The sequence below is a fragment of the Ranitomeya variabilis genome, chromosome 4, assembly GCF_051348905.1.
Source record: "Ranitomeya variabilis isolate aRanVar5 chromosome 4, aRanVar5.hap1, whole genome shotgun sequence".
NCBI lineage: Eukaryota > Metazoa > Chordata > Amphibia > Anura > Dendrobatidae > Ranitomeya > Ranitomeya variabilis.
The window spans coordinates 391,516,387-391,542,487 of NC_135235.1; the positions used below are offsets into that span (position 1 = coordinate 391,516,387).

At 42.2% G+C, this 26,101-nt stretch overlaps 1 protein-coding gene across 1 annotated transcript in view; it reads right to left on the minus strand.

Annotated features, from left to right (window-relative positions):
- Window positions 1–1,314: 1,314 nt before the first annotated feature.
- Window positions 1,315–26,101, minus strand: part of LOC143767173 (uncharacterized) — a 77,964-nt gene continuing 53,177 nt past the window's right edge. Inside the window, exons 2-5 of the mRNA XM_077255263.1 lie at window positions 23,326–23,471; window positions 23,034–23,222; window positions 3,018–3,138; window positions 1,315–2,685 (exon numbers count right to left, since the gene is read on the minus strand). Coding sequence (XP_077111378.1) covers window positions 1,595–2,685; window positions 3,018–3,138; window positions 23,034–23,222; window positions 23,326–23,403 — 1,479 coding nt within the window. The 5' untranslated portion in view covers window positions 23,404–23,471 and the 3' untranslated portion in view covers window positions 1,315–1,594. The remainder of the gene's footprint in view (window positions 2,686–3,017; window positions 3,139–23,033; window positions 23,223–23,325; window positions 23,472–26,101) is intronic.

Genomic DNA, 26,101 nt, shown 5'->3' on the forward strand with positions numbered 1-26,101 from the left:
TATATATATATACATACACACACACACACTGTATATATGTCTTACCGAACATTTGAGCACATAAATCCATTCGGTGTCGGTTTTGCAAGCCTGCGAGAAAATATCGCAGTACGGATGCCATACGGATTACATACGGAGGATGCCATGCGCAAAATACGTTGACACACCTTGACTACGGATGACATACGGACCACTATTTTGGGAACATTTCTCCGTATTACGGCCGTAAAAAACGGACCGTATTGTCTTACGCTGAGTGTGACGCCGGCCTTACACATACTGAGGTAAAATAGTGATACTGAATATGTGAATGTTGCCTAACCCTGGGATTCAGTCTTTTTCTACAACATTTTAGTGTTCAGACATCATCTACTAATGATCAGACACATTAATACTTCATGTAATATGGTTTTAGCTGGTTAATGAAGAAAAGCAGCGCAAAGGGGGTGGAAGAAGAGGAAAAAAAAAAACAACAAAAACTCAACAAAAAAAAAATAAATATAAATTATGACACATTTGCTATGCATATACTTAAAGCATGTGATAAAATATTCCGACATTGCATTATCTCAATTTATGGGCGAGGGCTGGGATGTGTGGTCTTTCTAATGCTTTGGAGAAGTTAAAGGAATTATGTGGTCTTAAATTACAAGCCTGCAGTCACTACACATTACTGCAGTCATGTGAATCCGAATGTGCACTGTGAGAATTCTCCAGCACAGGTAGTGGGTGGTCGTGTAACTGCAGGTATGCGATATGTATATTCTCAGCCACATTCTGACTAGCCAGTTTCTTTTCTCGCTCAATACGCTAGCATTGAGAGAGGCCACCCTCATCTAGCTGGAATGTGGCCAGGAGTATGTATATGGCATATTTGCAGTCAGAGGACCACCGTTCCCAGCACAGACACTGTACAATTCTTATAGAACGCATAAATGTGAGGATTCACAAGTCTGCAATCACACAGAATGGCTTCTTATTTGTAGCTCAAGACAGGACAAGCACTTTAAACATGATGAAGCTTACCTGCTGTGCAACGTTTAAGGACCTACAGAATATTGGCTTAGGCTGCAGCTTATATTTTGGTGTCCTCCCTCCAAATCAATTATGATCAGTTCAGTGACATCATACCTAGCTGTGATGGATGTGAAGTCCAGCAATATAATGGAATTCTCTAAAAAGTCACAGCTAAGGTACTCAGCACAGACGTCGGTAAAACAAAAACCCCAACCTTAGTCTCCAAAGGCATGCATCTGCCATAGTTACGGTGAGCAAGTGTTAAGCTCTGACACATTAGCAAAGCGAGTTTAGTAATTTTGGGTAGAGTAGTAACATTTAATAACATTCTGTAGGTCACCAATAACATACAAGAGCATATAAATTTGAACTGCAAATGGGACAGGGATTGTCATAAATGTAATACCTATTACTGGAATATAACGCATGGGCATTTTAAGAACAGTTAACAAAAAATGCTGATGAATCTGGAACAAAAACATCACTTGCATGACTATGCATTTTGGGTGGAGCAGCCCTTCATATTGCTTGTTGTATTTTTGCTTGGAGATCTCTCTCACAGGTTAAATCCATGTATTCACATAACAGAAACCACACTTTGTGGAGAAATACCGTTACCCTCTGTGTGAGTTTTCTGATGTTTTAGAAGGTCCGAATTGGTGAGGAAATCTGTTGAACACTCAGGGCAGGAATACAACTTCTCTATCGCGTGAGTCTTTTGGTGACTGAGCAAGTTGGAATGACGCCTGAAACACTTGCCACACTCCAAACAGCAGTGCGGCTTTTCACCAGTGTGTATTTTATTGTGATCAATAAGATTTGATACTCTTGAAAACCGTCTTCCACATTGCAAGCAAGCGTACGGCTTTTCTCCTGTGTGAATTCGCGCATGTTTAACAAGTTCGGACTTACTGATAAAACACTTCCCACACTGACAGCAGGAGAAAGGCTTCTCTCCTGTATGGATTCGCTGATGGCTTAAAAGATTGGAATTCAATTTAAAGCTTTTTCCACATTCAAGACAAGAATACGGCCGCTCTTCCATGTGAATCTTCTGATGTCGAAGGAGATGTGACTTGTATGGAAAATTCTTCCCACATTCAACACATATGAAACACATGGGATCTTTCTTTTTAAACTTGCTGTCACTTTTGGTATAAATCCATGAAGGCTGATCCATGATATTTTCTTCATCACCTGAAACAGGTTCGTCTTTAATATGTGAAAACGAACCTTTACGAACACTATGTATAGGTGCAAACGTGTCAGTGTACTGTTGCAGATCTGTACAGATATCCGAGCTGGTAAGATTTTCTTCTGCATCCAAAATAGACTGTTCCTTATTATGCAAATATTTATTAGGGGATTGCTCGCTGCGCACGTTGAGGGCAGTATTTGAAGTGTTGCCTCCACCACATAACACAGATTCCTCCTTAACATGAGAAGGTGAGTAATTTGTGTATTGTGCAAAGTTATACATTTTAGTCTTGGTGATCGATGGTTCTTTACATAAAGCTGGTGTCTCAATAGTGTTTTGTGGACTGTCGACAATATCTGGGACATCCGATGCGTACTTTCCAGTTCCTATGGTAATATCGTTGTCAATCATATCATCCTGAGAAGAAATAGGGGAAGGAGACCCCCCTGATATTTCTGTATCAGTTAAATCTGTTGGGAAATGAATACATCATGTTAGGAGGTTAGAATTACTGCCATGCTTTAGTAAGGCTTCTTTCTGTGACAAGCACTGTCAATCAACATAATATATACCAGATGAAGGCGTGATGCATCTCCATACAAGCACAACTCCCAACTACTGAGCACAGACTAGAAATTGATCTAGTTATAGTCATCGTATAGAATATGAATAGAACCCCAATTCAGAGAAGTAGGTCGAGTTCCTAATTAATTCTTTTTTTTATTTTCAAATAAAAGTAACAGATTTGAACACTTTAAAAGATCATTCTGCACACTGGAGCTAGTTATAGAAACCCTCTTACCAGGTGATGTGCAGCTTTGGCGAGATTCCATCTTGATTTCCATGTTCTGATTCTTGCATCTTTCATCTTCCCACTCCTCCATTGAAGAATCATCATCTTCATCTTGAAAACTGTCAGGGACCTGAGAAGGACAATGATACATACAGGTGTTGTGTGAATGAAACTGTATAATGATTTTCATCCACAAATTTAGCTGTATGTTCTTTGTACTATAGTCCTCATACTGATTTGCCCCTAATGGATCATTCAGAAGAAATAACGACACGATTAGGGTTGTTGGGTATTTATAATAGACTAGATGGTAGCCCGATTCTAACGCATCGGGTATTCTAGAATAGGTATGTAGTTTATTTATGAAGATTTTAGAATAATACATTGAATACACAGGATTCGGCCGGCCGCAACCAATTAGCGAAGCGTGGTTCAAATCCCGCGCCAATTTGCAGCCGGACTGCGCCTGTCGCTGATTGTTCGTGGCGGGCCATGTAGTACATGGCACAGCCCACGCAGTACATGGCACAGCCCACGCAGTATATAGCAATGTGGGCATCATATCCGTTAAAAAAAAAAGAATTAAAATAAAAAATAGTTATATACTCACCTTCCGTTGGCCCCGGATCCAGGCGAAGCGTTTACCGATGCTCCTTGCGCGCTCCGGTTCCAAGAGTGCATTGTGGTCTTGCGAGATGATGACGTAGCGGTCTCGCGAGACCGCTACGTCATCATCTCGCGAGACCGCAATGCATGGAGCGGTCACCGGGGCGTCGCAGGGAGCAGGAAAGGCCGGTTCTGGATCCGAGGGGCCGACGGACGGCGAGTATATAACTTTTTTATTTTTATTTTTAACATTAGATCTTTTTACTATTGATGCCGCATAGGCAGCATCAATAGTAAAAAGTTGGTCACACAGGGTTAATAGCAGCGGTAACGGAGTGCGTTATCCGTGTCATAACGTGGTCCGTTACCATTAACCCTGTGTGAGCACTGAGTGGAGTATGAAGCGGGACCGACTAAGGAGCGGCCATTTTGCCGCCGGACTGTGCCCGTCGCTGATTGGTCGTGGCCGTTTTGCCGAGACCAATCAGCGACTTGGATTTCCATGACAGAGGCACCGACCAATGAATATCCATGACAGACAGACGGAAGTGACCCTTAGACAATTATATAGTAGATGGTCTATCCTTAGGATGGGTCCGATGCTCTGTATCCCCAACCATCAGTTATTGGCACAGACGGCAACCAGATGTAATAAATAAAAATCACTGATCTGTCCAAACTGTAGATCATCTTCAGGCCAGATATATTAATGATAGATATACACAGTTATCTAATTAGATACCTAGTTTAACCCCTTAGTACAAAATGATATACCTATGTAGCAGCACTATAGACAAGTGTAGTGGATGCTCAAGAGTGCACTGGCTCTATATGGAAAAAGAACCCATATATGTTTGGTGTCTATGAACTCGTAATGACCTGGAGAATCATATTGGCGGGTCAGTTTTACAATTTAGTGAACATGGTAAAAAAACAAAAACAACAACTGTGGAATTGCATTGTTGTGCAATTTCACCGGACTTGGATTTTTTTTTTACATTTTCCAGTACAGGAAATGTTAAAAAACCAATGGTGTCATTCAAACGTACAACTCATCCCACAAAAAAACAAGCCCTCACATGGTCAAATTGACCGAAAAATAAAAAAAGTTATGGTTCTGGGAAGAAGGGGAGCAAAAGATGGAAATGCAAAAACGAAAATACCTCCGCTCGTTAATGGGTTAAAGAGCTTTTGAAATGTCCAATTACTTTTGGTCCCTAGCAGCTAAATATGAAAAGAATTGTAATTCCTAAACCCTTACTCCAATTAGGAAGTAAATGCACTCAAATTAACTGCTTTACCCCCGAGGGTGGTTTGCACGTGAAGGACCAGGCCAATTTTTACAATTCTGACCACTGTCCCTTTATGAGGTAATAACTCTGGAATGCTTCAATGGATCCCAGTGATTGACACTTTTTTCGGGACATATTGTAATTCATGATTGTGGTAAATGTTCTTTTATATGACTTGTGTTTGTGAAAAAAACACAACACGAAAATTTGGCAATTTTCCAACTTTGAATTTTTATGCCCTTAAATCAGAGAAATATGTCACACAAAATAGTTCATATTTAACATTTCCCACATGTCTACTTTACATCAGCACAGTTTTGGAACCAAATTTTTTTTTTGTTTGTTAGGAAGTTATAAGGGTTAAAAGTTTACCAGCGATTTCTCATTTGTACAACACCAATTTTTTTTTCTTTTACGGACCACATCACATTTGAAGCCACTTTGAGGGGTCTATATGATATAAGATACCAAAAAGTGACAGCATTTTAAAAACTGCACCCGTCAAATACCAGATTCAAAAAGTTTATTAACCCTTCAAGGTGCTTCACAGGAATTTTTGGAATGTTTAAAAAATAAAAATGAACATTTAACTTTCAAAAAAATTACTTCAGATCCATTTTTTTTTTATTTCACCAAGGGTAACAGGAGAAATTGGACCCCAAAAGTTGTTCTGCAATTTCTCCTGAATATGCAGATACCCCATATGTGGGGGTAAACCACTGTTTGGACGCACGGCAGAGCTCGGAAGGGAAGGAGCACAGTTTGGCTTTTTCAACGCAAAATTGGCTGGAATTGATATCAGACGGCACGTCGCGTTTGGAGAGTCCCTGATGTGCCTAAACAGTAGAAACCTCCCACCTTTTTCTAAGGGCTACTAGGAAATTATTTTTTTTTTTACAACAAACGGAGGTCACTTTTTTCCCTGAGTGCACCAATACATGTAAATCAGGAAATATTTTTCAGGCACAGTGCAAAGCTCAGAAGGAAAAAGAGCACCAGATTTTACTATTATGGTTTGCAGGTGCCATGGCCCACTGGGAGAGCCCATGAGGTGCCAGAACAGAAGAACACCCCATAAGTGACCCCATTTTACGAATTACCCCTCTCAATGAATTCATCTAGGGGTGCAGTGATCATATTGACACGGTGGGTGTGTCACAGAATTGTATACAATTGAACAGTAAAGACAAAATGACCACCAAAATTTTGTTTTAGCCAAAGATTTTCACACAAGAAGTGGGTGAAAATGGCACCAAAATTTGTCCCACAATTTCTACTGAACGTGGCAATACCCCATATGTGGCTGTACAGTAGTACCTAGCCATGCGGAGAGACCTGGGAGGAGCGCAGCGTTATTTGCCTCCTGAAGCCCAGATTTTCATAGAACTGGAAGAACTACCGAAACGCACGTTAAGGGGGTCCACTGTTGCAGGTTGGAGCTCTTGTAAATATGCCTGTCTGTATGCCTATACTGAGCGTTGCTTAGATATCTGCTTAGTAAACCATATTTGTTTCACTGCCCCTGGTCTGTCTGCTAACAGATGGTTTGGAATCATGCTATTACAGCCCTACTTCTAATATCCAAGCCGTCTGGTCTGCACCACACACCTGGGACAGTCTCTAGCATCATGTATATGTAATAAGCACTCAGCACTTTGTTTCTTGCGTATTAACCCTTACTGTCTTGAATGTTCATTGTGATGTATATTGCATTGTCAGGCTGATTAGGACTGCAGCATATAGGTACTTACTAGTTTGCAGGCTCTATATGTATAAACCCCTATAAATGGAGTGATTCTTAACCCCTTCATGACCTTGCCGTTTTTTTGCAATTCTGACCAGTGTCCCTTTATGAGGTAATAACTCAGGAACGCTTCAACGGATCCTAGCGATTCTGAGACTGTTTTTTCGTGACATATTGGGCTTCATGTTAGTGGTAAATTTAGGTCGATAATTTCTGAGTTTATTTGTGAAAAAAACGGAAATTTGGCAAAAATTTTGAAAATTTCGCAATTTTCACATTTTGAATTTTTATTCTGTTAAACCAGAGAGTTATGTGACACGAAATAGTTAATAAATAACATTTCCCACATGTCTACTTTACATCAGGACAATTTTGGAAACAATTTTTTTTTTTGGCTAGGAAGTTATAAGGGTTAAAATTTAACCAGTGATTTCTCATTTTTACAACAAAATTTACAAAACCATTTTTTTTTAGGGACCACCTCACATTTGAAGTCAGTTTGAGGGTTCTATATGGCTGAAAATACCCAAAAGTGACACCATTCTAAAAACTGCACCCCTCAAGGTGCTCAAAACCACATTCAAGAAGTTTATTAACCCTTCAGGTGTTTCACAGCAGCAGAAGCAACATGGAAGTAAAAAATGAACATTTAACTTTTTAGTCACAAAAATGATCTTTTAGCAACAATTTTTTATTTTCCCAAGGGTAAAAGGAGAAACTGGACCACGGACGTTGTTGTCCAATTTGTCCTGAGTACGCTGATACCTCATATGTGGGGGTAAACCACTGTTTGGGCGCACGGCAGGGCTCGGAAGGGAAGGAGCGCCATTTGACTTTTTCAATGAAAAATTGGCTCCACTCTTTAGCGGACACCATGTCACGTTTGGAGAGCCCCCGTGTGCCTAAACATTGGAGCTCCCCGACAAGTGACCCCATTTTGGAAACTAGACCCCCCAAGGAACTTATCTAGAAGCATAGTGAGCACTTTAAACCCCCAGGTGCTTCACAAATTGATCCGTAAAAATGAAAAAGTACTTTTTTTTTTTCTTCACAAAAAAATTATTTTAGCATCAATTTTTTCATTTTCACATGGGCAACAGGATAAAATGGATCCTAAAATTTGTTGGGCAATTTCTCCTGAGTACGCCGATACCTCATATGTGGGGGTAAACCACTGTTTGGGTGCACGGCAAGGCTCAGAAGGGGAGGCGTGCCATTTGACTTTTTGAATGGAAAATTAGCTCCACTCTTTAGCGGACACCATGTCGCGTTTGGAGAACCCCCGTGTGCCTAAACATTGGAGCTCCCCGACAAGTGACACCATTTTGGAAACTAGACCCCCCAAGGAACTTATCTAGATGCACAGTGAGCACTTATAACCCCCAGGTGCTTCACAGAAGTTTATAACGCAGAGCCGTCAAAATAAAAAATAATTTTTCTTTCCTCAAAAATGATTTTTAGCCCAGAATTTTTTATTTTCCCAAGGGTAATAGGAGAAATTGGACCCCAAATGTTGTTGTCCAGTTTGTCCTGAGTACGATGATACCCCATATGTGGGGGTAAGCCACTGTTTTGGCACACGTCGGGGGTTTGGAAGGGAAGTAGTGACGTTTTGAAATGCAGACTTTGATGGAATGCTCTGCGGGCGTCAGGTTGCTTTTGCAGAGCCCCTGATGTGCCTAAACAGTAGGAACTCCCCACAAGTGACTCCATTTTGGAAACTAGACCCCCAAGGGAACTTATCTAGATGTGTGGTGAGCACTTTGAACCCCCAACTGCTTCACAGAAGTTTATAACGCAGAGCCGTGAAAATAATAAATGTGTTTCCTTTCCTCAAAAATATTTTTTTAGCCCAGAATTTTTTATTTTTGCAAGGGTAACAGGAGAAATTTGACCCCAAAAGTTGTTGGCCAGTTTCTCCTGAGTACGCTGATACCCCATATGTGGGGGTAAACCACTGTTTGGGCACATGCCGGGGCTCGGAAGGGAAGTAGTGACGTTTTGGAATGCAGACTTTGATGGAATGGTCTGCGGGCATCATGCTGCATTTGCAGAGCCCCTGATATGCCTAAACAGTAGAAACCCCCCAAAAGTGACCCCATTTTGGAAACTAGACCCCCCAAGGAACTTATCTAGATGTGTGGTGAGCATGTTCAACCCCCAAGAGCTTCACAGAAGTTTACAACGCAGAGCCGTGAAAATAAAAAATCATTTTCCTTTCCTCAAAAAAGATGTTTTAGCAAGCAATTTTTTATTTTCACAAGGGTAACAGGAGAAATTGGACCACAATATTTGTTGCCCAGTTTGTTGTGAGTGTGCTGGTACCCCATATGTGGGGGTAAACCACTGTTTGGGCGCACGTCAGGGCTCGGAAGGGAAGTAGTGACATTTGAAATGCAGACTTTGATGGAATGATCTGCGGGCATCCATCACGTTGCATTTGCAGAGCTCCTGATGTGCCTAAATAGTAGAAACACCCCACAAGTGACCCCATTTTGGAAACTAGACCCCCGAAGGAACTTATCTAGATGTGTGGTGAGCACTTTCAACCCCCAAGTGCTTCACAGAAGTTAATAACGCAGAGCCGTGAAAATAAAAAATAATTGTTCTTTCCTCAAAAATTATGTTTTAGCAAGTAATTTTTTATTTTTGCAAGGGTAACAGGAGAAATTGGACCCCAACAGTTGTTGCCCAGTTTGTCCTGAGTACGCTGGTACCTCAAATGTGGGGGTACACCACTGTTTGGGCGCACGTCGGGGTTAGAAGGGAGGGAGCACCATTTGACTTTTTGAACGCAAGATTGGCTGGAATCAATGGTGGCGCCATGTTGCGTTTGGAGACCCCTGATGTGCCTAAACAGTGGAAACCCCTCAATTCTAACTTCAACACTAACCCCAACACACCCCTAATCCTAATCCCAACTGTAGCCATAACCCTAATCACAACCCTAACCCCAACACACCCCTAACCACAACCCTAACCCCAACACACCCTAACCCTAATTCCAACCCTAACCCTAATCCTAACCCTAATCCCAACCCTAACCCTAATCCCAACCCTAACCACAACTGTAACCCCAACACACTCCTAACCCTATCCGTAACCCTAACCACAAGCCTAATCTTAACTCTATTTCCAACCCTAGCCCTAATTCCAACCCTAACTCTAATTCCAACCCTAACCCTAAGGCTATGTGCCCACGTTGCGGATTCGTGTGAGATTTTTCCGCACGATTTTTGAAAAATCTGAAGGTAAAAGGCACTGCGTTTTACCTGCGGATTTACAGCGGATTTCCAGTGTTTTTTTGTGCGGATTTCACCTGCGGATACCTATTGAGGAACAGGTGTAAAACGCTGCGGAATCCGCACAAAGAATTGACATGCTGCGGAAAATACAACGCAGCGTTTCTGCACGGAATTTTCCTTACCATGGGCACAGTGGATTTGGTTTTCCATAGGTGTACATGGTACTGTAAACCTGATGGAAAACTGCTACGAATTCGCAGCGGCCAATCCGCTGCGGATCCGCGGCCAAATCCGCACTGTGTGCACATGCCATAACCCTAACCCTACCCCTACCCCTACCCCTAGTTCTAGTTCTAACCCTAGTTCTAACCCTAACCCTAGTGGAAAAAAAATATATATATATTTTCTTTATTTTATTATTGTCCCTACCTATGGGGGTGATAAAGGGGGGGGTTTATTTATTATTTTTTTATTTTGATCGCTGTGATAGAACCTACCACAGCGATCAAAATGTACTTTGCCGGCCGGCAGATTCGGCGGGCGCACTGCGCATGCGCCCGCCATTTTGGAAGATGGCGGCGCCCAGGGAGAAGATGGACCGACTTCGGGAGGCTCAGTAAGTATGAGGGGGTGGTGGGGGGGTGGATCGGAGCACAGGGGGGGGGGGGGAATCGGAGGACCGGGGGAGCGGACAGGAGCACGGGGGAGCGGACAGGAGCACGAGGGAGCGGACAGGGGGACGGAGGGGGGTACCGGACAGAACGGAGGACTGGGGAGGAGATCGGGGGCGGTGGGGGGCAGAACATGATTTCCAGCCATGGCAGATGCTATTGCAGCATCGGCCATGGCTGGATTGCAATATTTCACCATTTTCATAGGTGAAATATTGCAAATTGCTCTGATTGGCTGTTGCACTTTCAACAGCCAATCAGAGCGATCGTAGCCACGTGGGGGCAAAGCCACCCCCCCTGGGCTGAAGTACAACTCCCCCTCTCCCTGCAGATCGGGTAAAATAGGAGTTAACCCTTTCACCCGATCTGCAGGGACGCGATCATTCCATGACGCCACATAGGCGTCATGGGTCGGGAAGGGGTTAATATAATCTATGCACAGTATATTTTTTTGTTTTTCTGTTTAGTATGTGTCGTCATCTCCTTTTTATGCACCTTTTCAAAATGATTGTTAAATAAAAATCAATACTTTTTAGACACTATTTTGCATTTGGAGGATCCTTTTTTTTTCCCTTATCGATTCTTAGTCTTTCACGGTCCTCTCTGCTACTATTTAGGGCACAATAGGCTCTCGGATCACAGTTGGCGTCCACAGTGCCTCTATCTGCCTCATTATAGGGAATCATCCGCCAGAGGTTCTGTCTGAATCACGTATTTCAGAGATTTACATGGAAACCCCGATGTAAGCACTCAGTGTAGCGTGTAGGATAAATGTGTGCCAAGCCTTACTGCGATCTTTGGGAGGCAGAATGAAAAAAAACAAAAAACAAACAGCATGTGAAGAATTGGTTTTATTTATTTTTTATGCCGTTCCTCATGCGGTATAAGTGATTAGGTGACTTTAGTCTTCAGGTCGGTGCGATTACAGCGATACCACATTTAGGCCTCTAACACATCTGTGTCTCTGCTACATGTGGAGACAGTTTTCACGTATTGTTTCCACGGACCATGTGTCCGCGGGCAAAACATGCTACCATGTCCCTTGTTTAATGTCACCACGGGCCACAAAACGTCCCGCACGCGTGCACACGGATAACACACATGGTTGTCATCCATGTGACATGCATCGGCGCCAGGGAAGAAGCGTTACAGTAAGCGCTGTTCTCCGGCACTGGGTGCTGAACATGGCTCTCATCATTCTCCTCTGCTCTGCCAGAAATCGGAGCGAGCAGGAAAAAATGAGGAGTTATATATAATTGATAAAAGAGAGAGCAGGTGGTGGCTGATGGGACTAGTACTGCCATCAGAGACAAAAAACAGGAGAGGTGGAGGGCACCATCGTACTATAACTAACTGGGATCCACCCGGAGTATGTCATATACAGGTCATATCAAAAAAGAAAAGAGACATACACAAAACCAGGGATCACCAAAAAAAGGTAGATAACAATAATACATTACAAATTATATTATAACCAAACAAGGCACACCAAACAATTAAAAACATTTAAAAACTAAAGGTGGTACATACCCCAAAGGGGATGCCCCCCAAGACCACAAGAAGGCTTATTCCACAACGTATATGCATATAAGGTACAAAAGGTACATTCAAATAACAATATGTGGCTTAAATAAACATATAAGATATGCAGCTGCTCTAAAGAATTTGTAGTGACTCTATAGGCGTATAGTCACTGTGACCATTATAGTGCTGGATGAATCATCGTGTGTAACCCAGCACCTGTAATAAACCCAAATATTAATATTTGGGTTTATTACAGGTGCTGGGTTACACACGTCCTACCTGTGTACCACTATTTTGTGTACATGATTCATCCAGCACTATAATGGTCACAGTGACTATACGCCTATAGAGTAACTACAAATTCTTTAGAGCAGCTGCATATCTTATATGTTTATTTAAGCCACATATTGTTATTTGAATGTACCCTTTGTTCCTTATATGCATATACGTTGTGGAATAAGCCTTCTTGTGGTCTTGGGGGGCATCAACCTTGTTGGGGTATGTACCACCTTTAGTTTTTAAATGTTTTTAATTGTTTGGTGTGCCTTGTTTGGTTATAATAAAATTTGTAATGTATTATTGTTATCTACCTTTTTTTGGTGATCCCTGGTTTTGTGTATGTCTCTTTTCTTCTTTTGATAGTACTGCCATCAGCCTAACCCTGCTGCCGCTAATAGCAGTGACAGCAGGAGCAGCTGATGGGGGTATTCACTTTATTTTTGTGAGGTGAGCTGAATCATTAATGCCATTTTGGGGTAGATAAGACAATGTGCTTACCCTTTGTATTGTAGTGTGTGATATAAAGGATTTGGCTCACCTCACAAAAATAAGCCCTCCTATACTGTAGCTCCATAAGAAAAAAAAAAAAAACCCAAAAAACCATACTATATATGTTGGATATCGCCATATTAGTACTGACCTGATGAATCACATAGGATATTTTTTTACTATACAAAGCATGGGGTACAAAATGTAAAAAAATTTATTTAATTGTCACCATTTTCATCCCACTTGGATTTTTTTTTTTTACCGGCTTTCAGTACATTGTAGTTTTGAATCACACCATTCATTTTACCATATAACTTACGCAAAAAAAAAAAAAATTACTGTTTTTTTTCACCAAAACAAGCAGACAGTTTAACATTATAATGGAACTTGCAATTTGGCATTTATTGTTTACTGCTTGTTTTTTTTACCATTTGCGCGTGTTTTGTTCATTTCTATCTGGAAGAATAAGAGTGGAGTTTTAATTTCTAAATTGAGAGCATAATATTTAGAATTGAGAGTCCTCAGTGGTTGATACCTTTTAATGGCCAACTGAAAAGATGCCATTTATTTTTTCTACTATTGCAAGGAGCCTTCTGAGATTGCTGGCTGAAGATGCGTGCACTTTGTTAAGGTACTGTGTTTGGTGCTGTTCCAATTTTTTAACCTAAATATTTTTCTGTGGAAATCTGCACCTTTTGTTTGGCCATATATTTGGCCTTTTTTTTGGACTATGGATAATAATTTTGAGCCCGGCGTTTTTGCATTTACTGATGAAGATGAGGAGAGAATTCTTGGTAATGTGGAGGTTGATCAGGGCTGTGGAGTCGGTAAGCCACAGTTGCGACTCCGACTCCTGGATTTTATCAGGTTCCGGCTCCGGCTCCTTCATAAATGGCCAATTCGTAACAATAAATTTACTGTTGTAAAATATTAACATCATGCTTATTCAGTTTCTCACCATCATATAAGTAATCAGACCACTTAGAGCAAAAACTATATTTATTAGAATACAATTAGAATATAGCAAATAACTTTTATAAACTCTTGTAAGTAAATATGCAATAAACACTGTTATGCAGTTAAGAAGAAATCTATAAAATTTGTCCTCAGAAAAAGTATTGCCTCTGTCAGATCCTCCTTCATGGATGCCCTCAAATCTGATCTAATTATTTTGAGAGCAGAGAACAACCTCTCTATACTAACTTGGGTTGGTGGCAAAGCAGTAACCACTCGGGCAACATCTCTGACAGTGTCAGGATACAGAGGAATCGCTTGTTGCACTGTTATTTTTGATGAACGGTCAAATTTCTCAATTTCTTTTAGTGCACATGAAAAATTCTGCTGAAATGTACTGATGAGGGTGAAGATGTGGCAGGACGACCAAATTCTTCTTGTTCCTCCTGACTGTTCTGCAACCCTTTCCTCCTTACTGCTATTTCAAACAGAGCTTCTTTTCCTTTAGTTAGCTGTTGATCATCTAGAAGAATCCGATGCATTGGGTCTACATAAACAGCTGCCAAAAGAATGTTATTTTGTAATAGTAGCTCCTCTCTCCGTTTCATTGATGTAGCAATGCCACTTGCAATTAACCCTCCTCTTTGGGACAGGCAAAACATCAGGTTCTTCCACTCCTTTAAGAAAATACCTGGAGTTAAGTCCTCTGCTTGTAATTTTTTAGTCACTGTAAAGTTACGTTCACATTTGCGTTGTTGGGCGCAGCGTCGTCGACGCATACGTCATGCGCCCCTATCTTTAACATGGGGGGTGCATGGACATGCGCCGGTATGCGTTGTACTGCGTTTTACGACACATGCGTCATATAGACGCACAAGACAGGGCGCAGGGGACGCTACTTGTAGCGTTTTCCCTGTGCCGAAAGTCCCGATCTGTAGGATCTTATGACAACGCATGCGTCGCAAAACGCTGCGTTGTGCACATGCGTTGTTGGTTTCGTCCCGTCGCCGACGCTGCGCCCAACAATGCAAATGTGAACGTAGCCTAAATGGGTGCTCTAGCAATTTTTCCAGTTCAGTCACCTGATTCCACTGACTTTCATTTAGCGTCAGTTGAGGGTTAGCCATGTCTACAAGAAAGGTTTTCAGTTCAACCAAGCGCTGAATCATTAAGTACTGCCCCATCGTGTGGCTTGATCAATAATTGCCCCTTTTCCAGCACGTCTCTTCAAAATGGAGTCAACTTTAGGGGTTCTGGCAACAGTAGCCAATTTTCTCACCTTGCCAATCAGTGCAGCAGCATGTCCTTCTTGCAGACTGTCTCTTATAGCCAGCTGTAGCGTATGCACAACACAGCGCATGTGATGAATGAAAGAACATATTGACACAGTTTCGACAAGATCATCTAAACTATCATGTTGCTGTTCATCTGAAGCAACTTCAGTTTGCTCCTCAGTTACAATACTGTGTTCCTCTATTTCAAACATTTCTGTGTCTGTGGACCCAGAATGTTCTTCTAGATGCTGGTCACCATCATTACTCTCATTCATTAGCTTAATAGTACTTATCATATTTGAAGCATTGTCAGTTACGACAGAAAGAACTTGCTCTTTTTTAAGTTCATAGTCTTGCAGAACCTTTTCCACCAAGACCTGGAGAAACTCACTGGTGTGATGAGCTTTGGTGTCTTTTACTGCCAATGTCTTGGTAACTATTTCATTTTTGTCACAAACAAATCGGACATTGATGGCAAAATAGTTCACTCTGTGACGTGTGCAGGCATCCATTTTAAGAAACAGAAAGCGTCCATAGGAGAGTTTTTTTTTAAGTTCTTCCTTTTGTTTAAAAGCTTCTTCGATTACTAATTTTCTAATACTCTCTCTCTCCAGAGAAACACCAAGCTTGCGGGCCATTTCCCCATTCAGACACAAAAGCTGGTCGTGAAAATAATGAAATAGGCACACTATCCTTTACAACAAGCTCTATGATCTGTTTTTTTAAATGTATCTACTGTCATTGTCACAGTAACTTTGTCACTGACAAAATATCTTGCAACTGATGGCTGCAAAGTTCTCTGCTCCTTTGTTTGGCTGGAAGAGCTGGGCACTGGTTCATTGGTTTGGATGCAGTCTCTCTCATCCACTGCTTTCAGTACTTCTGGATGAAAGCGTTGTAAATGTCTCTTTAGATTAGAAGCTCAGGTAGGAGCGTTTTTCATCTTTGCCTGAATATGCACTGATCTTGGCTTCACAGCATTTGTTTTCATCTGGATCATTTGTCATATACTGACAGACATAATGTTTTCTATCTTGAGTGATGGTGAAATGTTCAAATACAGCTGATTTAATGTGACGCTTCTTTGACATTCTCAGGTTTTTAATTCTGCATTCACAATCCAAATAACAATTGTTTTTCCTAAAAAACAATTGTACAAAATTATTGCCAGGTCGTACAACTGATATAGTGGTCAGTAATACTGTTATTCCTCATGTACTCACAGTTAACTGATGCAAAGTTTGTTGAAAGGATAATACTTCTTACAGTCTTCCTCTTCTGAGTAGCAGCTGTGAGATGCTTGGAAGACGCACACCTAGTAAACATCTAGTCTAGAGGAGGAGCTCTACTACTACTACAAGAATTTGCAACACATTTTCACTTTCAGTTTCATACATTGTAAGGATCAGGTTTAATTGTAAATATCTCTAAAAAAAAGTACTAACAGCTGATGAAATATCTGTGTTAAACAAGGGATTATCCTTTGGGATAAGTACACACGTTGATTGGTTCCAACTGACTGATGATTTACAAAAATTTTTTAGATCCCCTAAACTTAAAGAGTGGTTTAGTAACAAAATAATCACAGACTCCGCTTCAGTTGGTGAACTGAAGTTGAAGGAGGCATCATTGAAAAATAGGAGTAATTTTGTACCACCAAGTAGTCCACCTGTGATAGAAGCGTTTATTACTGCGGTTACAAGAGATATTGAGGTTTTGAAAAATAATTCTGAAAAGGGTTTTAAAAACCCAAATATGACGAGAGGTGAAATTGAGGCATTACATGATTTATCACACAATGGAGAAATTGTCATAAAAAGTGCCGATAAAGGCGGCGCAGTGTTAATCATGGATCGCCAGAATTATATTCATGAGATTGAAAGACAATTGGGGGACCGGGAGGTATATGATAGACTTAAGTCTGATCCTAAATTTGAAATTGCAAGAGAGATTAAGAATATTCTGAATGATGCTTTAAATGAACAGATAATTGATAAAGATTTACCGTATATACTCGAGTATAAGCCGAGATTTTCAGCCCAAATTTTTGGGCTGAAAGTGCCCCTCTCGGCTTATACTCGAGTCATGATCGGTGGTGGGGTCGGCGGGTGAGGGGGAGAGGGCGCTGAGGCATACTTACCTAGTCCCGGCGATCCTGTCGCTCCCCCTGCCCGTCCCACGGTCTCCGGGTGCCGCAGCTCTTCCCCTGAGCGGTCACGTGGGACCGCTCATTAGAGAAATTAATAGGCTGCTCCACCCCCCATAGGGGCGGAGCCGCATAATTCATTTCTCTAATCTGCGGTGCCGGTGACCGCTGATAGAGGAAGAGGCTGCGGCACCGAAGACCAGCTGTCCGGGGAAGGAGCGGGACGCCGGGAGCAGGTAAGTATCGCATATTCACCTGTCCTCGTTCCACACGCCGGGCGTCGCGCCATCTTCCCGGCGTCTCTCCGCACTGACTGTGCAGGTCAGAGGGCGCGATGACGCATATAGTGTGCGCGCCGCTCTCTGCCTGATCAGTCAGTGCGGAGAGACGCCGGGAAGATGGCACCGAGGAGCTGCGGCAAGAGAGGTGAGTATGTGTTTTATTATTTTATTGCAGCAGCACAGCTATGGGGCAATAATGGACGGTGCAGAGCACTATATGGCACAGCTATGGGGCAATAATGGTGCAGAGCACTGTATGGCACAGCTATGGGGCAACGGTGCAGAGCACTATATATATGGCACAGCTATGGGGCAACGGTGCAGAGCACTATATGGCACAGCTATGGGGCAACGGTGCAGAGCACTATATGGCACAGCTATGGGGCAATAATGGTGCAGAGCACTGTATGGCACAGCTATGGGGCAATGGTGCAGACCACTATATGGCACAGCTATGGGGCAATGGTGCAGAGCACTATATGGCACAGCTATGGGGCAATAATGGTGCAGAGCACTGTATGGCACAGCTATGGGGCAATGGTGCAGAGCACTGTATGGCACAGCTATGGGGCAATGGTGCAGAGCACTATATATATGGCACAGCTATGGGGCAACGGTGCAGAGCACTATATGGCACAGCTATGGGGCAACGGTGCAGAGCACTATATGGCACAGCTATGGGGCAATAACGGTGCAGAGCACTATATGGCACAGCTATGGGGCAACGGTGCAGAGCACTATAGATATGGCACAGCTATGGGGCAACGGTGCAGAGCACTATATATATGGCACAGCTATGGGGCAACGGTGCAGAGCATTGTATATATGGCACAGCTGTATGTGGAGTATCTATGGGGCAATGGTGCAGAGCATTGTATATATGGCACAGCTTTATGTGGAGCATCTATGGGGCCATAATTGATAATGATTTTTTGAATATTGAACATCCAATTACACCGGTTATATATATCCTCCCAAAAATCCATAAGTCTCTCGTTGATCCTCCTGGGAGACCCATTGTCTCAGGCTGTGACTCCATTTTGTCTAACATTGGGGCCTACTTGGATAAAGTTCTCAACCCGATAGCTAGTTGTACTGACTCTTTTGTTAAAGACACTATTGACTTTTTACAAAAAATTAACCAAGTCCGCATATCGGGTGAAATAATTGTAGCTTCTTTTAACGTCATGTCACTTTACACCTCCATTGACCACTCTCGGGGGCTAAATGCAGTAAATAAGAAATTGAGAAATACGGAATTTTCTACACAGGCAAGGGAATTTCTTACAACTTTTGAAATTGGTTTTGACAAAAAAATATTTTTTGTTTGGAGATGATTTTTATATCCAGCTGCGCGGGTTGCCATGGGTGCTAACATGGCGCCCACGTACGCTAACTTGGTAATGAGTGTCCTTGAGGAGGATTTCGTCTGTGTCCCACCACTTCAGCTATGTTGCTGCATGGGGGAGATACATAGATTATATCTTCCTCATTTGGACTGGCACAGAAGTGATGGTCTTGGGAGTTTCACAGATATATGAACAGCATTGATGAAACGATTAAATTTACCTTGGTCCATTCAAATGCTAATATACAATTTTTGGATGTAGATGTAAAGATTATGGGTGAACGCTTTACCACACAGTTATATACTAAAGTAACCGACAAGAATAATTTGTTATCATTCAAAAGTCAGCATCCGAAAAAAAATGATAGAAACAATTCCTCTTAGTCAACTGATGAGAGTTAAACGCATTGAGAGCAATCAAAATTTACAAGAGAGATCAATGATCACTATGATGAAATTTTTTTCAAACAGATTACCCCAAAAATTTGTTTTAACGCCAAAAACATAAGGCGGATGAAATAACTAGGGTTGATTTATTTCAAAGCAAAACTAACCGTATTCACTTTGTCACAACATATTGCGAGGAGAGTCAAACAATTGCAAAAATAGTCCATGAACATTGGGGCATGTTAAATAGGTGCTTGCCACATGTTGAAGAGTTTAAAAAAACGCCGATCTTTTCTTATAAGAGGAATCGCACTGTAGGTTCTAATTTGATGAAATCTGATATTGGATCGTTCAAGAAATCTTATCAGACTACACTGACTGGGAGGGACAGAAGGGGATGTTTCCCCTGTCTGTCATGCGTCAATTGTTGCCTCATGATTAAAGGTTCCAAATTTTTACATCCGGTAACAAATGAAGAATTTAATATCCAACATTACTTGACATGTGACTCCGATTATGTTATGTATCTTCTGCAGTGCCCTTGTTCCTTGTGGTATGTCGGTGAAACTACGTGTGATTTGAAAACCAGGATTAATCAACACTGACATACCATAAGGAAGAAGAGGATGGATTTACCAGTGTCGAAACACTTCACGGAAAAACTTCACACAGAGAAACACTTGCGTTTCCATATTATTGATGTAGTACCAGGTCTGAGGAGGGGAGGAGATCGTATTCAGAAATTAAAAAGAAAGGAACTCGAATGGATAATGAGATTAAACAAGTTGAGACCGTTTGGTCTCAATGTGGATTTCAAGTTGGGTCAGGTCATTTAGCGGTATAGATTATTTGCTGTTTATATCTCACATTTGCATATGTTTGGGTGATATTCCCTTTATGGATGCTGGTTACGGATTTTTTTTTATCACTACAATGAATATTTTAATGTGGAAAAATGATATATATTTATAGGGCAGTTGGATCCTTGTTGCCATTGTGGGAAGCGGAGGGTAGGGATTACATTCCTCTCCTTTCCGTTTCCCCATTAAGGTGTGGGATATCCCACTTAATTGTTGGGATTTTCCCCCACCTAGTGGCATCTCTGGGACTCACGCCCTGCCTATTATGGTATGGTTTATGTTATGTATTTGTCCACATAAAATACTTAAAAATGAAAAATTTTATTGGTTATGCATTTGTGATGCTGCTAACCTTACTATGTAACCAATGTTGTATATATATTCCGGATTTATAAATTGTATGACTGAATCTGTTGATTTTAAAGTTATGGGAATAGATTTCATATTTGACCATTTCCAAAATAGCGATTTGAGCATCACAGGTGCCAGTGCGCATGTGCAGGCACAAGGAATTATGGGATGACTTCTGACATCACAGACATGCCCAGTGGAATCATATGGACGCTGAGGACATAGCATGCAGCAATATATGGAACATGTGAGTGCGATTCCCATTAGGATGCGACACCTGGAACCATTTAATTATTTATGCATTTTCACTTATATTGTGCACAATATTTAATATGTATTATTGTTATGATGTTTAATAAAAAAAAAAAAAAAATCACGTGTATGCACTAAGCACTAGTTATATACTTTGTATATATTGTACACTTTTTAATAATTTGTGAATAATTGATATATCAAATTGATGAATAGAGCACCTATATATGTCTGCACTTGTAGTATATTCATTGCTTGAGAAAGGATTGTATCCGAAACGTCGCCACGCCATTTGGGCAATAAACATCACTTTTTTTTTCCCCGGAAGTGTGCTGTGCTGTTACCCCTTTTTTTTTTCTACTATTGCAAGGAGCCTTCTGAGATTGCTGGCTGGGGATGCGTGCACTTTAAGGTACTGTTCCAATTTGTTTACCTAACTGAAAAGATGGTGCATTGCAAGCTTTCGAGACTACTCAGGCCTCTTCATCAGGCACAGACAGATGTCTATGCCTGATGAAGAGACCTGAGTAATCTGGAAAACTTGCAATCTGTTACCATCTTTTCAATTAGCCATTAATAGGTATCAACCACTGAGGACTCTCAATTCCAAATATTATTCTATCTACTGGCTAACACGGTACCAAGATACAGTGGGGCAAAAAAGTATTTAGTCAGTCAGCAATAGTGCAAGTTCCACCACTTAAAAAGATGAGAGGCGTCTGTAATTTACATCATAGGTAGACCTCAACTATGGGAGACTAACTGAGAAAAAAAAATCCAGAAAATCACATTGTCTGTTTTTTTATCATTTTATTTGCATATTATGGTGGCAAATAAGTATTTGGTCCAGAAACAAAATTTCATCTCAATACTTTGTAATACATCCTTTGTTGGCAATGACAGAGGTCAAACGTTTTCTGTAAGTCTTCACAAGGTTGCCACACACTGTTGTTGGTATGTTGGCCCATTCCTCCATGCAGATCTCCTCTAGAGCAGTGATGTTTTTGGCTTTTCGCTTGGCAACACGGACTTTCAACTCCCTCCAAAGGTTTTCTATAGGGTTGAGATCTGGAGACTGGCTAGGCCACTCCAGGACCTTGAAATGCTTCTTACGAAGCCACTCCTTCGTTGCCCTGGCGGTGTGCTTTGGATCATTGTCATGTTGAAAGACCCAGCCACGTTTCATCTTCAATGCCCTTGCTGATGGAAGGAGGTTTGTACTCAAAATCTCACGATACATGGCCCCATTCATTCTATCATGTACCCGGATCAGTCGTCCTGGCCCCTTTGCAGAGAAACAGCCCCAAAGCATGATGTTTCCACCACCATGCTTTACAGTAGGTATGGTGTTGGATGGATGCAACTCCAAACACGACAAGTTGTGTTTCTACCAAACAGTTCCAGTTTGGTTTCATCAGACCATAGGACATTCTCCCAAAACTCCTCTGGATCATCCAAATGCTCTCTAGCAAACTTCAGACGGGCCCGGACATGTACTGGCTTAAGCAGTGGGACACGTCTGGCACTGCAGGATCTGAGTCCATGGTGGCGTAGTGTGTTACTTATGGTAGGCCTTGTTACATTGGTCCCAGCTCTCTGCAGTTCATTCACTAGGTCCCCCCGTGTGGTTCTGGGATTTTTGCTCACCGTTCTTGTGATCATTCTGACCCCACGGGGTGGGATTTTGCGTGGAGCCCCAGATCGAGGGAGATTATCAGTGGTCTTGAATGTCTTCCATTTTCTAATTATTGCTCCCACTGTTGATTTCTTCACTCCAAGCTGGTTGGCTATTGCAGATTCAGTCTTCCCAGCCTGGTGCAGGGCTACAATTTTGTTTCTGGTGTCCTTTGACAGCTCTTTGGTCTTCACCATAGTGGAGTTTGGAGTCAGACTGTTTGAGGGTGTGCACAGGTGTCTTTTTATACTGATAACAAGTTTAAACAGGAGCCATTACTACAGGTAATGAGTGGAGGAAAGAGGAGACTCTTAAAGAAGAAGTTACAGGTCTGTGAGAGCCAGAAATCTTGATTGTTTGTTTCTGACCAAATACTTATTTGCCACCATAATATGCAAATAAAATGATTTAAAAAAAAAACAGACAATGTGATTTTCTGGATTTTTTTTCTCAGTTTGTCTCCCATAGTTGAGGTCTACCTATGATGTAAATTACAGACGCCTCTCATCTTTTTAAGTGGTGGAACTTGCACTATTGCTGACTGACTAAATACTTTTTTGCCCCACTGTATATATTTTTCCTGTATCTAAATTGGGAGCAGAGTCAAAATATACCTACAATAAGAAAAAACAAAGTGTCATGCTCACCCCTCTGTTCAGCAGCTCAATGATCTTGTTGGCGAGTTCCAAAATCTTCTGATCATTGCTGCTCTTTTGCATCGATAAGCGAGTCTGAGGCTCTGAGATTAGATGCTGGGTCCTGCTCCAACCTCCTGACACGTTGCTGTGAATGCTTGATGTCACATGCTTCCTAGACTTCTTTGTTGGGCCATAATACTAAACAAAAGAAGAAATAATTTTAAATATTCAACTTATCTGTGATCCAAGCTTAAGAAAGGAGAATCTGCAATGTCCTGTGATCCAACTCCTTGTATCTCACCTCTCCAGTTAGCAGGTAAATGATTTCCAAGGTAAATTTTAATATGTTTTCAGTCACGTCACTTCTGTCCTTGTCCATCTCCACTTAGGTTCACAGACTGGAACGATGGAGCGTATTGTCACGTTTTGCCAGATTTAGGATGAAGTCTATTTTAAAATAAAATATTAGTTGAACTAATTGCTAACAAAAAAGAAAATGGCACCTTATTTCCCAAACCTGTTCTGCGCTCACTCTTCAAGCATCATGTCTCTCAGTGATCTTGGGACATTGTCCAACTTTACTGTGAAAGCAAACAATGTCATGAGATCACGGGAGAGACAGTGCTGGCCGTGGGAGGTAAGGATGCAGTGTTTGTATTTTATGATGATATCAACGTTATTAAAAAGGGGATGTCCACTTGTGGATAATCCCTTTAAATACAAGACAGTAGGTTACTGTGCAAGTTTTAGATAGATGTGGAAAAGATACTGTAGTGTAAGAATGCATGAAAAATACAAGTGATAATAGTTAATGTTTATCAATTAACACAAAGTTTTCTTTCCTGACCCCTGCATCTACGGTCCTCATTGTTGCCAATTAATTGCCTGTATTTAATTATCATTGAAAATACCAGACACTTATTCAGCAATACCATCAGGCAAACCGATGCTTGGCGCCAAATTGTTTCTGCAGAAGGACAATAATCTCAAACAGTGGCGTACATAGAAGTCTCAGGGCCCCATAGCTAAAGTTACATAGAAGGAGCCAATGTAGCCTGTAGGATTTGAAGAGTGTGGAAGAATGGGCCAAAAGCACACCTAAGCAATGCATGCAACTAGTTTCCTCATGCAGGATGCATCTTGTAGCAGTCATCACCAAAGGCATTTGTACAAAGTATTTAACCCCTTCATGACCCAGCCTATTTTGACCCTAATGGAAAAACTGGGGCTGGGGGGTGATCAGCGGGGGAAGGGGGAACATCTGCGGGGCAGAGGGGACATCAGCGGGACATCAGCAGAGCAGGGGGCGATCAGCGGGGCAGAGGGGACATCAGCGGAGCAGGGGGCGATCCACAGGGCAGGGGGGACATCAGCGGAGTAGAGGGGACAGCAGCGGGGACATCAGCGGGGAAGATCAGCGGGGAAGATCAGCGGGGAAGATCAGCGGGGAAGATCAGCGGGGAAGATCAGCGGGGAAGATCAGCGGGGAAGATCAGCGGGGAAGATCAGTGGAGAGGGGGCTGTCAGGTGCTATGCAGCAGGAGGAAATGGAGCCGGCAGAGCAGGGGGGGTGATCTCCGGGGCAGGGGGTGATCATCGGGGTCAGGGGGGAGGGAAGAGAAGGTAGGGGGGGCATGGAATCGCAAGGCAAGGGGGGGTGGGGGGAAAGAAACAGAGGGGAGTACCTGGCGGCGGCGGTGGTGGTGACGGCAGCAGTAACTGCAGCGGCGGTGACTGCAGCGGCGGCGATCGTGGTATGTGGCAGGGCAGTATGCAGGCACCTCGCTGTTCAGCTTCCACGGAAGGCATGAAGTTGGACAGCGAGGCAGCCATGGTTTTCTCCGCCCCTCTATATCTGAATGGAGAGCTAGCGTCACATGGACGCTAGTACCAATCAGATCTGGGGGGTGGTGACAAAGTGATCACCAGGGCAATCGTAGCCAAGTGGGGGCTAAGCCACCCCCCCGGGCTAAAGTACAAGTTCCCCTGTACCTGCAGGTCGGGTACAATTTCAGTTAACCCTTTCACCTGACCGGCAGGAACGCGATTCCGCCATGACGCATACGCTGCGTCACAGGTCGGATTGGCACCGACTTTGACGTAGCGTATGCGTCATAGGTCGGGAAGGGGTTAATTACAGAAAGCATGTTCCAATACTTATTCCCTGTCATTTCTCATTATTACACATATCTATAAATTTAAGTCATCTATGGTTTAATTTCTTTGCCCGTGTGGTTTGGATGGGTTGGTACCAACATCTGGTGAGAACTTCATGGCAATAGCTCCTTTATAAATATATTTACTGAGAAAATTGCTGACATGTTCAATATATATTCCACCTACCTGGTATGTGCAATACACACACACACACACACACACACACACACACACACACACACACACACTGGCCCCTAAAAATATATATCAGTTTACAGGTCACGATACATGTCCTTCTGGTTAACCCCCTTTACCCCCGAGGATGGTTTGCACATTAATGACCAGGCCAATTTTTACAATTCTGACCACTGTCCCTTTTGTAATAACTCTGGAAACACTTCAATGGATCCTGGCGATTCTGAGATTGTTTTTTCATGGTACTTCACATTAGTAGTAACATTTAATCGATATAACTTGTGTTTATTTGTGTAAAAAACAAAGTTGGTGAAAATTTGGAAGATCTTGCAATTTTCAAATTCTGAATTTTTCTGCCCTTAAATCAGAGAAATAAGTCACAAAATAGTTCATAACTAGTGATGAGCGAGTATACTCATTGCTCGAGATTTCCCGGGGGGTCTCCGAGTACTTGTAAGTGCTCGGAGATTTAGTTTTTGTTGACGCAGCTGCATCATTTACAGCTACTAGCCAGCATAAGTACATGTGGGGGTTGCCTGGTTGCTAGGGAATCCCCACATGTAATCAAGCGGGCTAACAGATGTAAATCATTCAGCTGCAGCGATGAAAACTAAATCTCCGAGCACTAAAAAATACTCGGAGGACACCCGAGCGTGCTCAGGAGATCTCGAGTAACCTCGCTCATCACTATTCATAACATTTCCCATGTCTACTTTACATCAGCA